We start from the raw sequence: 19,026 nt of genomic DNA, 5'->3' as shown, positions 1-19,026 counted from the left end.
ACGATTCAGAATTTTCAACCGCTGCGTCAAACGAGCACGGAAGCGACAGTTCCGCGGCAGTGTTCCCGCTTGTCATGCTGCTTGACAGAACGCTGCGCCTCCTCTCTGCCCGCTCGCATTCAAATTCAAGCATGCCATGTCAATGTATCAATTCAACAAAAGGGAGCTCCTTTATTTTATGGAGTCTTAACAATGCATTTTAGCAATCATGAGTAAGCGGATCATGAAAAATAAGTCACTTTACTTGTCTAAAATAGCATATTTGATGGTTGTGAATAGCTTCAAAGCTTACAGGCCGACATTTCCTATTATACCCTTATTCATGTGCAAAACGGTCTTGGATTTTCATAACATAGTTTAATTTGACTGATTACCATGACATATTTGTGATCTTTATTTGTGCTTTATCCAAACTAAAAATAAAATGTAATCTTGCTGTTTAAATATAGTTTGTTTGGGAACAATATTTGAATTAAACATGGAAGTTTAAATATGGGGAAACGGACACCAAACAGGTCCTCTGAGTGCTGTTAATTATGATTGGTAATTATTTATTAATGTCTATTCTTAGAGCCAACGATACAGCTGGGTTCTTTACAGTCCAATATCTTTTTTGTTTTCCAGTCAGTTTACTGTTCTTGTGGAACAATGATTGAATTTTGAAGGTAAACCATAAAATATATATAGAAAATGTCTAAATGTAAGCCACACCAACAGCAGAGTTTGTATAATCTCTGTAGGTGTTGCCATGATTATTTATGTTGTCAATAATGTATTCATGAAGTTCACTCATGAATTCCAACCCATCCCCCAGTTCATTAATAAAAAGTGGTGACACGTTTGGGGGCAGGAAGAACTCTAATTCAATCCATTTCACATACATTTTCATCAAAGCTGCTGGAATTAAAGTCACAGCTATATATTTACTCCAGTGATACACAGGATACAAATTACACCACTTTATATTTGCCTTGTTCCATATAATTAAACTGCCAATGTCAGAGTAAAACATGCCCACCACAGTGTTAGAAATAAATATGAGTACATATCTTGTAAAAAAAATAATCTTAAGATTATTTTTGGAGCATTTATGCTTTTCTTAGATAGGTTTAGGAGAGACATAGTTGAAGTGGGGCAGAGAGGGGAAGACATGCAGAGAACTGACCCGGGCGGGATTCAAACCCAGGTCTGCTGCAGGTCCTGGGCCCAGGGGCAACGATCTGACCACACGAGCGCCCCTACATTTCTAGTAAATTAAAAAACACCTCCATATTCTGGCTGAACTTCAATTTTGAGTGCAGACGGGAGAGTTATACGCCAGATGTGATTTCACAGCAAAAACAATTGATGAGCTGATGGACTCTGATGGTATGTGTGCAAATACAGGCCCACAAACTCATGAGAAATTACAAAAGAAAATTTGACTATTATGTAAATGAGCAGAGTGGCTATAGCATTACAACCACTTACATCAGCACACGATTGCCTGGAGCAGCCTTTGTGCCGCAGGACTAAGTGCAAACTGTTGGTTACATGACTTTTTTTTGTGTCAAGCTGCATCTTTTTTTCTTCCTTTTAACATTTATTTATACAGGTAAATCCCATTGAGACCGGAGACTCTTTTGCGAGGGAGACCTGTTCCCGTTTACACGTTACCATTCACACAAACATTCATATACCGATAGCAGGCTAACTATCAACATTCACCCGAGGCAAGGTGGGTGAAGTTTCTTGCCCAATGACACAACAACAGTTACACAAGTGGCAGAGCAACCCTTCGATCATTGGCCGACCCGCTCTACCTCCTGAGACACCGTCGCCCCAAGTCATGAACAAGAATAGTTTATTTCATTGCCTGCCTTAATACTCTTCAGTATACTCGTACTTCAAGTAAGATTGTGAATGCAGTTGTAACAGAGTGCTTCTACAAGGGAATGTTTCCATTTTTATAACCACTGCAAACTGATGAAAATTACTGAATATTACATACTTTAAGATCAAGCCATATTTCAGAATCCATCCAGTCTTGCCAAGAATTGTTTTAATGGCATGGCCACCACTGTCACCCTCTATGCATTTCTTCCCACTCAATAACTCTGATAGTACACCTCCTGATAGAGCCAACAGTGGACCCTTCAGGCAATTTGTCAGTAGCCTGCAATTACCTGCCATCTCTCACCATCTGTGTCAATCACAAGACTCGAATATGTGGAGTTGAGAAGACCTTTGACACAGTCACACACACTCTTACATTAGACCCTCCTGACCCTCTACAGTGTCACTTACTGTACACCATGCTGTCATGTTCTGATGAGTCTCTGGCTAGGACTCAATAAGTCACATGAGGCGGTTCTGCTCCGTTTGGCATTGTTCTTCCTGGTTTGCTATGTCTCTGACAGGAAGACAGCCAAGAATAATGAAGTCAGTGAGCTGGAAAGAAAAAAACATTGATTTTGGCAATTGGATAATAAGCATTTCAACTTAAAAACACAGAACAGATGATGTGAGATGCATCTGTAGTGAAAATAATGTGTTAGCAGCACAAGCACACAGAAAACAGTGTACCCTACACTTTAACCACATGTATAAGACTTGAAAGGGCTAAATATTTAACAATTTACATTAAATATTGCATATGGTCGAATGGGCAATGTCACCTACAGTCATATGAAAAAGTTTGGGAACCCCTCTCAGCCGGCATTATAATTGACTCTGCTTTCAAAAAAAAATATATAAAAGTGGTATGTCTTTAATTTACCAGGAACAGCTAAGTACTGGGATGTTTTCCAAACAAAGATTTTTTGAAAAGCAGTATTTGGTTGTATGAAATAAAATAAAATGTGAAAAACTGGCTGTGCAAAAATGTGGGTACCCTTGTGGTTTTGTTGATTTTAATGCCTGTAACAGCATGTAAAACTGATGACTTTAAACACAATGTTGGTTGGATTATGTTGTTAAGCCTTGAACCTCATAGAAATGTCTGTTTAATCATGAGAAAATTTATTTTAGGTGCCTAAATGCAAGTTGCACTTCTCTTTGACTCTCTGCTGAAGTGAGACAGAATGGGATCATCAAAACAGCTCCCAAAAGATCTGAAAAACAAAGATTGTTTATTGTCATGGTTTAGGGGAAGGCTACAAGAAGCTTTCCCAAAGGTTTCAATTGTCAATTTCGACTGTAGGGAACTTTGTCAGGAAATGGAAGGACACAGGCACAGTGGCAGTTAAACCCAGGCAGTGCATACCAAGAAAAAAACAGGAGCGGCATAGGTGGAGGATTGTGAGAATGGTTGCACACAACCCACAGATCACCTCCAAAGACCTGCAAGAACATCTGGCTGCAGATTGTGTATCTGTACATCGTTCAACAATTCAGCGCAATTTGCACCAAAACGTCTGCTTTTTATAAAGACCAAATAACTTAATTTTTGTCTCATCAGTCCAAAGCATTTTCTTCCAATATGAATCTGGCTTGTCTAAATGAGCTTTTGCATACTCCATGCAACTGTATCTGTGGCGTGGGGGCAGAAAGGGCTTCCTTCTCATACAGATGTACAGTGTACAGATACACAATCTGCAGCCAGATGTTCTTGCAGGTCTTTGGAGGTGATCTTTGGGTTGTGTGCAACCATTCTCACAATCCGCCGCATATGCCGCTCTTGTACTTTTCTTGGTCTGCTAGACCTGGGTTTAACTGCAACTGTGCCTGTGTCCTTCCATTCCCTGACAACGTTCCTTATAGTAGAAATTGACAATTGAAACCTTTGGGAAAGCTTCTTGTAGCCTTTCCCTAAACCATGATAATGAATAATCTTTGTTTTTAAGATCTTTTGGGAGCAGTTGTGATGATCCCATTCTGTCTCACTTCAGCAGAGAGTCAAAGAGAAGTGCAACTTGCATTTAGGCACCTAAAATACATTTTCTCATGATTAAACAGACATTTCTATGAGGTTCAAGGCTTAACAACATAATCCAACCAACTTTGTGTTTAAATTCATCAGTTTTACATGCTGTTACAGGCATTAAAATCAACAAAACCACAAGGGTACCCATATTTTTGCACAGCCAGTTTTTCACATTTTATTTTATTTCATACAACCAAATACTGCTTTTCAAAAAATCTTTGTTTGGAAAACATCCCAGTACTTAGCTGTTCCTGGTAAATTAAAGACATACCACTTTTATATTTTTTTTGTGAAAGCAGAGTCAATTATAATGCCGGCTGAGAGGGGTTCCCAAACTTTTTCATATGATTGTAAATAGTTAGACTTTCCCCGACTTTCTCTGTTGCATAACATCTATGGCGCTTTTCCACCGCATGGTATCAGCTCGACTCGACTCAACTCGCATTTTTGGCGTTTCCACCGCATTTTCATGGTACCTGGTACCTGGTAGCGGCTGCTTTTTTGGTATCGCCTCGCTCTAGGTTCCAAGCGAGCTGAGCCGATGCTAAAAGGTGACGTCGGCAGACGGCCGGCCACTGATTGGCCAGAGACTATTGTCTGGCCAATCAGTGGCCAGAGACTACCGGCTTCATTCTGTTGTTTATTCTCCCCAACTCTCTGGGACTTTTGAGTGTATTTACGCTGCGTGCAGCCTTCTCTGGCTCTCTTTCATTTGATTTGCATCACAGATCCGAATTTATTTTCCATATATTCGCTAAGCTCACCCAGTGTTGGTTGTTGGGGAAGTTACTTAACATACGAGAGGAGACATGTAGGGCAGCTAGCAGCTAGGCTAAATAGTAGCCAGCTGGGACAGACATGATAGCGAGCGATTACATTACAAGCCTCGGACTGAACTGATTACCTCAATAAAATATTCAGGCTGAGACACGGCTTGCATTTGAAAACACGTATCCTGAAACAAGCACTAAACAGTCAACTTTATCATGCCCTTGTTCACGTGCATAGGGATGTACGTGACGCATCCCTACAGCTGACTGTGTGGCAGAGTCACACATCGGGACAACAGCCATCCCTTTTAATGGCCCGTAGCAATATTCTTCTAGCCTACTTCTTTTAGCAAACAGATACAAGGGGGGTATTTCTTAAACATTTTTCATCCGTGTTTTTGGCGGTTGGTTCAGTTAATAGTGCGACAACTGCTCGTAATTTCTGCTTTGCTACTTTGCTCCGGAGTAGGCTTTCAGCCCCTTACGACAACCCCGCCCACGTTCAGGAGGTACTATTTGCGGTGGAAAACGACCCGTGCTGCTACCAAACCAAGTTGAGTCGAGTCGAGTTGAGTCGAGTCGAGCTACATGTGCGGTGGAAAAGCGCCACAGTGAATTTATTTCTAGCAGCTTATGGGCCCTTTAAAACTTACTTTTTGCATTTTTCTGGGCTATTAATCATCAGTCCTTGGACTTTGCAACTGCTGGCTGTTGATTTTTTTATGACATGATCAGTAAACAAGTATCTGGTGTCTGTTGCTTGAAAATATACAGTAGGTACTAAAATCCACTAAATGGGTTAGGATTAATATTGGGTCACTCATTGAATTCAGGTGTTTAATTCAGGGCGCACTCACACCAGTCCATCTGTACGGTGCCCAAGTAAGTTTGCCCCCTAACGTATAGATCGTTTGACTGGTGTGAAGTACAGTTTTGATCTGAATTGTTTATCTGGTGCGCTGTTGATGTGGATCTAGGGACCAACAACGGTGAAGTTTCTTTCAGGTCAGAATACAGTCTATGGGTCATAGCCATTCACAGAGCTGGCCGCACATCACTATCGTGACATTTTAGCAGTGGAATCCGTGTATCTTCCTTTCAATCCATATCCGTTTTGAGAACAAAACACAAGAAACTAAGTGACCCGTTTTTTTATAATCAACCTTTGATTTAAATTCTCACTTTTTAAAGGAATAGTTCAACATCTAAATTGTTTCGCTTTTTGCTTCATTCTCCGGCTCAAGAAGAGGTGACAGAAACCATTCCTGCAACTGTGAATGCATTTTTGATGCAGAAATGTAGCATGGAAATCCAGACCCTGATATCTTGAACGATAGAGGGTCTGGCCACAATCAATAGTAATTTCCAACTCAAGGGGCGGCTCCTACTCGTGCATTTCAAATGCCACTGCACGCAATTGGATAGCACTACAACCAATCAGAGCGATGCACAAGGTGACGTATTAAGCCCTGTTCGTTTAGCAAACAGCTGTTAAACTGTTAAATTAAACTTTTGCTGTGGTCGGTGGGCAAAACAAAACATTCCACTTACTTGCTAATGAAAGATTTGAGTGCCGTCTTCCAAATCGTAAAGGGTCGAGGCCAAAGCAGTCTCAAACTCACACAACATATCCGCAGCCATCTTTGATGTTTACTATCACAGCTTCGACATCGCATGCACGTCACTGTCGTCTTCCAGTTACGTCCGCCCCAGAGCACCATACAAAGGGCACTGGCCCACCCATATTAGATAGAACCAATTGAAACGTGAGCCCGGATTTCTGGTCTTTCTGAAAAAGCTTCAAAGGAGAGTGTCCGGACCAACAGGCGCAGCAAATTTAATTTGCCAGAGCCTAGGGGCAGGTCTGGGAATGCCAGGCTAGCAGAAATGGGCAAAGGTCGCTCATCCAGGTAAGCTTAGCTCAAACACTGGTAGTCAAGGGGAGCAGGTCAATACATTTTACAGCATCACTAACCATTCCACCATCACTAAACATTCCTGTGTGCTTGCTGGGACTTGTTTATTTACTACGTTATGTTACACTCTATATTTTTTACATGTGATGTCATTTAAAAATGACATAATGTGTAACTCTGGTAAGACACTGGAACCTCATGACTACTAAATTGCTAAATGTAATTTAATTTCAAAATCAACATTCAGGCCATTATTCTTATACTTGATATCCTGGTCATAAATTGTGTTTGAAAATTAGATAAGTGTGTTTTTTTGTATAATATATAATGTAGATGAAAGGCTGATTAATAAAAAAAGCAGATTACTTTCAGTTTCTTGTGTTTTGATTTCAAAACGGATATGGATTGAACGGAAGATATACTTAAAACATTATTAAGGTAACTAAACCCGCACCTTTAAGTGCATCAGATACATTCATAATTAAGTCCTGCTGAGTATTTCATATCTGCCTTGACTTTTAGATTAGATGGGTCAGCAGTGGTATTGAGTCCATACGTTACAACGAGCCAGACAGACGTGACATTTCCAGTGATGGGAAATTACAAGAGCTGTTGTTCTACTGTTCACTAATCATTCATTCCCTCCTCTCCCCCATCTATCTATCCATCCCCCATCCTCCCACTGTGTGATATACTCTGCCTCTGACGTCTGTAGTCCGATACCGAGTTCTGGGATAAGATGCAGGAAGAGTGGGAAGAGCTTGCTAGGCGGAACTGGCTGACAGAAAACGAGCAGGCGCAGATTCCCTCCAGTGTCTCTCCACACGAGAAGGTCAATATCATTCAAATGTTTCAATCAGCAAGTGCAGAAATATGTCAGATGACATAGATTTAGAGATACAGTGCTGACAGTCTATAGTGCATGCATATCTAGAGTTGTCTCTAAAAATTATTTAAAAAAGACAACACAATCCTCACTATTGAGAGCTCACAAAGTTATCTCTTTCCCCGAAATGAAAGGAATAGTTTACCATTTTGGGAAACATTTGGGTAAACAGCTAGTTTAGCTTCACCCAAGGTTTAAATATACCAACACCCGTAAAACTCACAAAATAACCCGTTATATCTTGTTTGTTTATTCTGTACACAAACACATTCCAGTCTAATGATCTCCAGGCTCTTGCTTCAGAGAAATTCTCATCCAACTCAGCTAAAAAATTAACATTCCAAAACGTCAGATAATTTCTTTAAACCTTTTTGTTTGGTTTGGATATCAAATGTGAGACCTAGAGAGTAAATAAGACGAAAAACAGAGCTGGGACATGGTTTGATTTAGGTCCAGTAATTTTTTCCCTGAATTAACAATATAAAACGTGTAATAGGACATAACTACTCTATCCTATGTGTATTACATAATTATAATATAAAGATATAAAGGGATGTTTTTGGGTTTTCATCGTGAGCATGGCTGAGCAGTATAATTTGCCAACCAGCTGCCTTACTTACAGTATCTCACAAAAGTGAGTACACCCCTCACATTTCTTCACATTTTTCTTTATATCTTTCCATGGGACAACACTGAATAAATGACACTTTGATACAATGTAAAGTAGTCAGTGTACAGCTTGAATAACAGTGTAAATTTACTGTCCCCTCAAAATAACTCGACACACAGCCATTAATGTCTAAACTGCTGGCAACAAAAGTGAGTACACCCCTTAGAAAAAAATTACAAATTGGGCCCAAAGTGTAAATATTTTGTGTGGCCACCATTATTTTCCAGCACTGCCTTAACCCTCTTGGGCATGGAGTTCACCAGAGCTTCACAGGTTGCAACTGGAACCCTCTTCCACCCATTTATGACAGCATCACAGAGCTGGTGGATATTAAAGACCTTGCGCTCCTCCACCTTCCGTTTGAGGATGCCCCAAAGATGCTCAATAGGGTTTAGGTCTGGAGACATGCTTGGCCAGGCCATAACCTTTACCCTTAGCTTTTTTAGCAAGCCACTGGTCGTCTTGGAGGTGTGTTTGGGGTCGTTATCATGTTGCAATACCACCCTGCGGCCCAGTTTACGAAGGTTGAGTGCACGTGGTCAGCGTCGTACACAGAGGTTGGCTTTGGAAAATTGACGTATGAGTGCTGCCAGCATTGCTGAAGGGCTTGAAGGGGTGGGGGGTCAACCTGTCAGTGCTCAGACCATACGCCGCACTCTGCATCATACTTGTCTGCATGGCTGTCATCCCAGAAGGAAGCCTATTCTAAAGATGATGCACAAGAAACCCCACAAAAAGTTTGATGAAGACAAACAGACTACGGACATGGATTACTGCAACCATGTCCTGTGGTCTGATGAGACCAAAATACATTTATTTGGTTCAGATGGTGTTAAGAGTGTGGAGCGGCAACCAGGTGAGGAGTACAAAGACAAGTGTGTCTTGCCTAGAGTCAAGCATGGTGGTTGGAGTGTCATGGTCTGGGGCTGCATGAGTGCTGCCAGCACTGGGGAGCTACAGTTCATTGAATTCTAACATGTACTGTGACATACTGAAGCAGAGCATGATCCCCTCCCTTCATAAACTGGGCCGCAGGGCAGTATTGCAACATGATAACGACCCCAAACACCCCTCCGAACGACCACTGGCTTGCTAAAGAAGCTGAGGGTAAAGGTTATGGACTGGCCAAGCATGTCTCCAGTCTTAAACCCTATTGAGCATCTTTGGGGCATCCTAAAACGGGAGATGGAGGAGCGCAAGGACTCTAATATCCACCAGCTCTGTGATGCTGTCATGAATGGGTGGAAGAGGGTTCCAGTTGCAACCTGTGAAGCTCTAGTGAACTACATGCCCAAGAGGGTTAAGGCAGTGCTAGAAAATAATGATGGCAAAACAAAATATTGACACTTTGGGCCCAATTTGGAATTTTTTTCTTAGGGGTGTACTCACTTTTGTTGCCAGCAGTTTAGACATTAATGGCTGTGTGTCGAGTTATTTTGAGGGGACAGTAAATTTACACTGTTATACAAGCTGTACACTAACTACTTGACATTGTATCAAAGTGTAATTTATTCAGTGTTGTCGCATGGAAAGATATAATGAAATATTTGAAGAAATGTTAGGGGTGTACTCACTTTTGTGAGATACTGTATATAAGAAAATCTTACAAGACCTCTGGGCTTTTCTGATTGATCCCAGTGCAGAGCTAGCTCTTAAAGAAAAGGCAACGTTTCAAAGTCATCGCTCTCAAAAGCAGTCAACACCATACCATGTGTAATCTCAGTTTGAGAATGCAAAGTTTGCATTTAAAAGAGAACAGACAAACCCGTGAGAGCCCAGTCCAGGTTTGATGTGAAGCAGAAAAGATCAATGCTGCTGGAGCTTTGCTTAAACATACAACTGCACAGGACAGCCCTGGTTTGCATTTGAATCTGGAAGAGAGAAACTGACATTTCCACTGTCACTATTTTTTTCTTTGTTGTTTTTTTTCCGCTGACAGGGTTACTACTTCCACACAGATAATCCGTATAAAGACTCGCCTAACGCATTTGAAGAAGGACTAAAGAAGTCACGGGAGGGAGAATTGCCAAACGCTGTTCTTTTGCTGGAAGCAGCCGTCTTGCAGGACCCTCAGGATTCAGAGGTGAATTCATTTAGTCCACACATACACACACCAACATTTTATTTTACTGATTTAACTTGGCAAGTTATCCGTTAAGACATTTACTGTATACAGGTGAAACTCATATTATTAGAATATCATGGAAAAGCTCTTTTTTGAAATCTAATTTAATTCAAAAAGTCAACGTTCCATATATTCTAGATATATTAGATATATAGTGATATATTTCAAGCAATTTTTTGTTTAAATTTACAGGATTCAGGCTTACAGCTCATGAAAACCAGAAATCGAGCATCTCAAAATATTAGAATATTCTTTAAGGCCAATCAAAACAAATATTTATAATACAGAAATGTCGCTCTTTTCATAAGTATTTTCATTCATCTACTATACACTTGGTCTGGGTTCTTATTTTGCATGAATTATTGCATTAATGTGGCACGGCATGGTGACGATCAGTCTGTGGCACTGCTGAGGTGTTATGAAGCCCAGGTTGCTTTGATAGTGGCCTTCAGCTCGTCTGCATTGCTGGGTCTGGTGTGTATCATCTGCCTCTTGACAATAGCCCATAGATTCTCTATGGAGTTCACGGTCAGAATTGTTGTCTGGCCATTCAAGTACTGCAATACCATGGTCAGTCAACCAGTTACTTGTGGTTTCTATGTAGCACTGTGGACAGGTGTCAAGTATTGCCAGAAAAGGAAATTGTCATCTCCATAAAGCTTGTCAACAGACGGAAGCATGAAGTGCTCTAAACTATTCTGGTAGATGGCTGTGTTGACTCTGGACTTGATAACACAGTGGACCAACAGAAGCAGATGACATGATACCTCACATCATCACTGATACAAACGAAATGTTGCGTTTCATTTTGAAATCAAGGTCCCACAGTCTAGAGGAAGAGTGGAGGGGCACAAAATCCAAGTTGCTTGATGACCAGTGTCAAGTTACAACAGTCAGTGATGATTTGAGGCACCATGTCATCTGCTCTGGTGTTGGTCCACTGTGTTATCAAGTCAAAAGTCAACACAGCCATCCACCAGGAGATTTTAGAGCACTTCATACTTGCATCTGTTGATTAGCTCTATGAAGATGCTGATTTCCTTTTTCCAGCAAGACTTGCCACCTGTCCACAGTGCCAAAACCACTAGTAACTGGTTGACAGACCATGGTATATTGTGCTTGATTGGCCAGACAACTCTCCTGACCTGAAACCCATATATAATCTATGGAGTATTGTCAAGAGGCAGATGATACACACCAGACCCAACAATACAGACGAGCTGAAGGCCACTATCAAAGCAACATGGGCTTCCATAACACCTCAGCAGTGCCACAGACTGATAGCATCCATGCCAAGCCGCATTGAGGCAGGAATTCATGCAAAAGGGGCCAAAACCTAGTACTGAGTACATATGCATGCTTATACTTTCTAGAGGGCCGACATTTCTGTATTGAAAATCCTTTTTTTATTTATTTCAATTAATATTCTAATTTTATGAGATTTTGAATTTGGGGTTTTCATAAGCTGTAAACCATAATCATCAAAATTACAACAAATAAAGGCTTGACATATCTCACTTCGCATGCAATGAGTCTATATAATATATTAGTTTCACCTTTTAAGTTGAATTACTGAAATAAATGAACTTTTGCTTGATATTCTAATTTTTCGAGTTTCACCTGTATTTACAGCTGTGATGCAGATTTAGTAGGCAGCACCCACAGGCTGATGCATGCCTGTAGAGGGCACAGATTTTTTAAGAGTTGTTTACTATAGCAAAAATACTCAGCATGTTATACTCTTGGTGAGAATTTGCATTTGCCCAGTGAGGTGAATAATAGCTCATCCTGCAGGTTCTCTCCTTTTTGTATTCTCCCCATTTGAAAATAAGTGACCTCTTTGCAGGCTGAAAGAGCAAAGCCTTCATACAAAGTACTTTCTGAATCCCCTGGAATATACAGTTATTCCGAGGAGAGGATTATGCTGCGGTGTATGGAACTAATACGATTCCAAATTCTTCTGAGGGCGCTTAGTCGCGTATTGCCCCACTGTGAAGACCTCTGAATCATTCAGAAATAATTAATAAAATAACAATCTCTCCTTTTCTCACTCTCCCCCTTTCTGAAACCCCCACCCCTCCCCCCAATATACTCCAGTCAGAATTCTCGCCGACTATTACGTAATAGTCGGCACAGCCACATCCCCATATTTTCTTTATATGGCCATGCTTCCCCCCCCCCCAGAAACGTCCACCGTGCAATAGTCTATGATAACTCCCCTCCCCCCATTTCTTATTGGTCCACGGCCCCGAGATCCGATGGAAAATTTTCCGAGTGACAGCCATGTTGCTTTCCCCGCTAAGCGACAAGTTGCCCATAGTAGCCTACAGCCTGAATGTTACATACACCAACACAGAATACTTTTGCTCATACTCCACTAATTTATCTTAACCACAGCAGTCTATGCCTCGTTTTTAATAACACAACGGATAGGAATCTATTGGTGTATATCTATTTAGCTTTGGGACAAGCATTCAGCTTTTGCTCATAAAAACATAATTCTATTACCCACACCAGTCTGGAAATGCCTCGTTTTTAACAGGACAAAGGATTGGAACTTAATAGTGTGGAAGTCAACTTTGAAGATATTTTTTTCACTGATGTGTGGTATTTTTAGCCGGTAGCTTCCGAGCTAGCTTCGAGACAAGCATTCAGCTTTTGCTCATAAAAACATAATTCTATTACCCACACCAGTCTGGAAATGCCTCGTTTTTAACAGGACAAAGGATTGGAACTTAATAGTGTGGAAGTCAACTTTGAAGATATTTTTTTCACTGATTTGTGTGGTATTTTTAGTTTATTTTATCGTCCGAGTCTTATTTTTAGCGTTAGCGCCCATGTAGCTTCGGTTGTAGCACCAAGTTTTGCTCATAACACGCTGTTTATATTCCCCACAGCAGTCTGAAAATGACTCGTTTTTAACATGACAAAGGATGGGAAGATATTCCTGTAGAAATCAAACTTTGAAGCTACTGTTTTCACTGGTTTTAATCATGTCAGGTCATGTCAAACTGTTCTCAGAGTATGGCTTAGCTCCGGCCGGGTAAACACTGTGTTCGCAGTCACACAGTGTCTCTCTAGTATCGCGAGAGCACGGCAGAGACGGTGGGAGAGCCCCATGGACATATAAAGAAAGCCCGGCAGAGAGGTGGGAGGGGCCAGCCAGATCGCACAAATATAGGTCATCCTGAGACCAGAGGACAATCAGGGTATAGAGGCTTGCTCCAATAAATGATCTGAACGGGTTTTTCAGCAAACATCTAAAAAAAACAAGTATTAGGGACTACTTAGACCATATAAAATTGACAGCAAAGTGCATAATATGTGAGCTTTAATGAAAGTAATTGTTTGTTGCAGCTCTAATATTTTCAGTGTATCGATCAAAATTACCGACTGTTAGGCTAATCCTTTAGCTCTGAAAAAATTAAGTCTTCACCTAAATGATCAATTAACTATTTAAGAGACAAAGCAGTATGTCAGCACGTCACGATATCTGAGATCTAAGGAAAAGCCCGCAAAATGTAATGCTTACAAGTAAATGTTTTAATAATAACTGCATGCAACGACATTTGACACCATGAAGGCTTTACTTTGAATGGAGTTCTGAATGATTAAAGGGGACATATTATGAAAAACAAAACATTGCAGGTGTTTGGGCACCCTTTTAGGTTATTGGGGTCTCTACCAGCACACACAAGCTTCAAAAAAACAAATGTGTCAGTTTCTTCAGGGATGCTTTTTTAGAAAAAAGGGGGATTTGAAGGTTTCTTCCAAAAAACACAGACTGGTGACGAAACCGGTCGGTTTTCATTACCATAAATACTCCCACGGGAAAGCTTACCAGAAACTCGGTAGTTGATTGGCAAATCAAGACGCCCCGTTGGTAACCACACACAGCTGAGCCTCCACTCGCTCATGCAACAACAGAGGAGAAGCAAGCTGCAGTGTTAGCTCATCCTCAAGCTACCATCACACCCCAGCCTCGAAGCAGACCGGGGCTGAATGGATTTACTTAATTTTTTGTTTGGCTATGCCCAGCAAAGGTTGGCAATCTAGTGTGATCTGCTGTTATAGCCTACTGGAGTGTGGAGGAGATTGTGCCTGGAAGACAGAGAGACACCATCTCTCCTCTGGAAATGTAAGTAGTCCTATTTAAAAACAAATCTGTCCGTTTATGAGTTCAATGTGTGTAATGTGCTTTAATTTATCCCTCCTATAATAACCAACGCCGACTGAAACGAGAGAATGTCTCTGGGTTAAGTAGTTAGCGTTAGCGTTAGCGCCCGTTAGCTTTTATGCTAACGGTTAGATCTGTGAGTCTGTCCGTGACAGCCCCTGTGTGAAAACAGACGGTGAAACTGTATGGTGTGTTGGAAACTGAAGAGTATTTGTTTGTTGTTGACAGTGTGTAGTTATGCAAGCAGTCGTGGTACATGCAGCAGTAGGCCTATTACATCTCCAGTGTCATATAATAGACAGGAATAGCCTACTGTAAGTTGCCTCTGCTGCTGTTTGTTTCCTGCCCATTATATTTCAAAAAGCACACAGTATCACTCAGAACTCGTTTCTTCTTGAGCAAGGGCTATACTGAACTTATTAGTGGCCCATCTTATTTAATAATGGAAGAAAAAATATATTTTCATTAGTTTGTAGCTTTGCCATAACTACAGATGTATCATGTATGTAGGCTACACATGATGTAACATTGAATGTGCCATGTTTTACAGCTATCTGGGTGACCTGACGGAGCGTTGACCCACAAGGACCGTCACACTATCTGTTCCATCAGAGGACTGTTCACTGGGTGGAACAGGTGGTCTTCTTCAGGGCCCACCAGCAACAACTGGACAGTTACATACAATATGGCTTTGCTTCTGTTTGAATTATGTACACTTTATATTTCCATTTCACTGGCTATGAATAAACTGCTTTATTTTTAAGTATGGTTTTGGTCATTTTAAAATGTAATGATACTGTTTCAAAGAAAAAATCTTCAGAGAGATAAAGGGTTGAATTAAAAAACGTATAAATCAATGCATGTAGATCGGTCTGAAAACTAGTCCAACATCCTGACTATGAAAATGTGAGTTTCAAGTAATCCTTTACTACACGAAGCAAACAGTGACAGTAAGCAACACAATACATGTTTTAACAGTAAAACTTTATTATAAATGAGTGATCACAATACAAATGATACATTACCTACTAGATATTGAAAGGGTGTCAGATAATTTGCAGCTCTGACTGTAATTGTTTCTATATATTTTTTTTTTACAAAATATAATGTCTTTCCAGTGGATCTTGACATGATACATTCCTTTTCTGCCACGTTACTGCACATTTACAGCATGGCTTCACAACCAAAGCTTTTTCACTCCACTGGGTTGTAGATCATTCCCCAGTTTAACCTGTAGAGACATACATAAAACTTTGTATGTTACAAGTTTAGAGAGTTTATTCATAAATACTTAGCTCATATTCTGTTACTGACTGTGACATATTTAAACTGTATTTACCTGAGGATAATGTCAGGGAAACCAGAAATCTTGATGCAATTTTCACAGTTTTCAGCTCAGACTCCTGCCTGACCAGGTTCAGTTGTAAAGCTTTTGGTTTAGAAGTGATAAGTGTGCTGATATTTGCTGTAGAAACGAAGGTAAACATGGTAACATCGATCTCCATGCTGCATTGGCCAAAAGTAAACAAAACTGACAGCTGGGCGTGTGCCATGCCCATATAGGTAGGTATAGAGTAAATGAGCAGGGCGGTGCATGCACGCCCATGTAGATAGGAGGGGGGTAGATGTCAAAACCAAATTGTTTAGGGAGAGGCCAAAAAAGGCCTGAAAAGGCAATGAAGAAATGGGCATTGGTAGAAAACTAATGGGCTTTTTGTACAATAGACCATTAAAACCTTTTCTAGTAGACCTCGGAAATACACATTTAAACCCGAGTTTTTGCATAATATGTCCCCTTTAAATGCCCTGGATGGAGAGATGCTGAGATCGTTTATCGGCCTGTGGCATGTGCCACAGCGACCACTGACATACCATGGCATGTGCAGCTCAGTAACGGTAAATGCCGGTCCCAACAATGGTATCCTACGCCTCTATAGCTGCTTTTTCCACTCCCTAAATTACACCAGCACGCCCCGCAATTTCCCGACAAGTATTGCCGTAAATGTGTGGCTAAATATATTTGGTCTTTATTGACACTATATCACAAAATAACACCGTAAATAAAGGGATGTACACATTTCTCTGGTCAGTTCTGTTGTTAGGATATGTGCAATCTGTTTGTTGTTGCTTTTGAAATGACAGATGCTTTTGAAAACAGCCTGACCTGCTCCAGTGACTGTAGTAAGCCTAGCCACCTGACCAGGTCAGACTAAAGGCTGTTACATACTCCGCAAGAAGAAAGAACAAAGTTCTCGGTGACAGACCTGCGAGAAGTTCTTTCTGGTCTGACATTACATACTTCACGAGAACTCAACTGCCGAACTCCTCACCGCGGCGCACTGTTACCATGGTAATTGACTCAGTAGCGCCAGCTGATTTCACTTCGCTTTCCTCATTGACTTCAGACTGACCAATCACACAATAGTTCTCGGACAAGCTGCGAGAAGAAAGTTCGGCCCGGGTGATGTGTCGAGAACAAGCTGCGAGAACAGCTAAACAAGGGCTGAGAGAAGAAAATGACGTAATTTTCTTCTCGCAGCTCTGTCACCGAGAACTTTGTTCTTTCTTCTCACGGAGTATGTAACAGCCTTAATCGATAATAGAGATTTAGAGCTAAATGGCACCATTTTACATAAGTGGCATACCAGCGGAAAAAAAGTATATGCCAGTATGAAATGGCATACCATTCTACATAAGTGGCATGCCAGCGAAAAACGGTATTTGTGCATCCCTTTATGTATGGCGTTATGTTGTGATATAGTGTCAATAAAGACCAAATATACACTGTGTGCAAAAATTTTAGGCAAGTTGTATTTTTGAGGATTAATTTTATTATTGAACAACTACAGTGCTCTCGGTCAATCCAAAATGTTAAAGAACCTAAACGTTTACGAAAGTAAAAGTGAGATTTTGTCTTTCTTACGAGAATATATATATGTTTTGCTATTATTAGGCAACTATTAGTATGCAGAATTATTCTGCAACTAAATAGAAAAACAAATTTCCCATCTCACTTGTTTATTTTCATCTGTTAAAGTGAGAATAATAAAACAACTCAATTTACAAATAAAAATTTCCGACAAAAAAAAAAAATCAGCGACCAATACAATATAGCCACCCTTCTTTTCAATAACTGTCACAAGCCTTCCATTCATGGAGTGTCTCTTTTTGTGCAGCAGCAACCACAGCCTCCCAGACACTGTTCCGAGAGGTGTACCGATTTCCTTCACTGTAAATATCCCGTTTAAGCAGGGCCCACAGGTTCTCAATAGGGTTTAAGTCGGGTGAGGAAGGGGGTCATGTCATTATTTTTTCATCCTTAAGGCATTTACTGGCTAGCCATGCAATTGAGTACTTCGATGCATGTGATGGAGCATTGTCCTGCATTAAAATCATGGTCTTCTTGAAAGATGCAGACTTTTTCCTGTACCACTGCTTGAAGAAAGTATCTTCTAGAAACTGGCAGTAGGTTTGGGAGTTGATTTTGAGGCCATCTTCAACCCGAAAAGGTTCAACTAGCTCATCTTTAAAGGCAACTATTTTTAACTAATTAAAAAAATAAAAAATAAAATTATTTAGTTGCAGAATAATTCTGCATACTAATAGTTGCCTAATAATAGCAAAACATATAAATATTCTCGTAAGAAAGACAAAACCTCACTTTTACTTTCGTAAACATTCAGGTTTAGGTTCTTTAACATTTTGGATTGACTGAGAGCACTGTAGTTGTTCAATAATAAAATTAATCCTCAAAAATACAACTTGCCTAAAATTTTTGCACACAGTGTAATAGCTATACATTTACAGCAATACTTGTCGTGAAATTATAGGGGGGAGGCGGAGAGCGTTTCTAGCAGACAAACAAAACGCATGGTGCTGCCTTCAGGTACATAAGCTATGAGTTGAGACGGAACATATGCTGACCGACCGAACCGCGCAGGCTAGACTACACAAGCTGGCTCATTTTGTTATTTTGTTTCCCTGCAGGCCTGGCAAGTGTTGGGGACAACCCAGGCTGAAAATGAGAATGAGCAGTCAGCGATCGTCTCCCTCCAGAGGTAAGGAGACACAACTGCCTCAGATCTGAAAAGTAATCTTCAAATAAACTCCCACTTTGCCAGCGTTGTCAGCTGTTACTGCCCAAGGACACCATATGACCTCATTTATCAAACTTGCGTGGAAACTGGTGCAGATCCTGGCGCAAATACCACCCTATGCTAGGTATCACGTAGGATTTATCAAACGTTCGTATCTCGCCAATCTCAGTGTACACCAGAGATCAGTGTTAATGCGGCGGCTGAAAACAATCGTAATTTTAATATCACGCCCCTATATTTTCTCAGTTTAGAGGCCTCGTCTATAGGTTTTACGATATGTGCATTACGGCAAAGAAGAGGAACTTCTCTGAAGTACAAATGAACAGCGAAAGTAGAAAAAATAAAAGAGTTTCATTTTTGGAGCATTAAAGCATCAAAGAATGTCAGAAGGCAGAAGTTAGGAAGAAAATAACTGCTGTGGTCAACAGCGTTGGTGTTGACAAACGATCTCCAGCTGAGGATAGTACATTTTAGGGTTTAC

General features: G+C 40.6%; 1 protein-coding gene across 1 annotated transcript in view; it reads left to right on the top strand.

Moving 5' to 3' along the window:
* The window catches only part of pex5la (peroxisomal biogenesis factor 5-like a), a gene marked incomplete at both ends in the record, with an annotated part of 111,626 nt that overhangs the window by 80,152 nt on the left and 12,448 nt on the right, over positions 1-19,026 (top strand). Inside the window, 3 exons of the mRNA XM_080032417.1 lie at positions 7,306-7,422; positions 10,086-10,229; positions 18,436-18,506. Coding sequence (XP_079888543.1) covers positions 7,306-7,422; positions 10,086-10,229; positions 18,436-18,506 — 332 coding nt within the window. The remainder of the gene's footprint in view (positions 1-7,305; positions 7,423-10,085; positions 10,230-18,435; positions 18,507-19,026) is intronic.

Source organism: Ammodytes marinus (genome assembly GCF_949987685.1).
Source record: "Ammodytes marinus genome assembly, chromosome: 8".
Classification (NCBI taxonomy): domain Eukaryota; kingdom Metazoa; phylum Chordata; class Actinopteri; order Uranoscopiformes; family Ammodytidae; genus Ammodytes; species Ammodytes marinus.
This window is presented reverse-complemented; position numbering and strand designations above follow the sequence as displayed.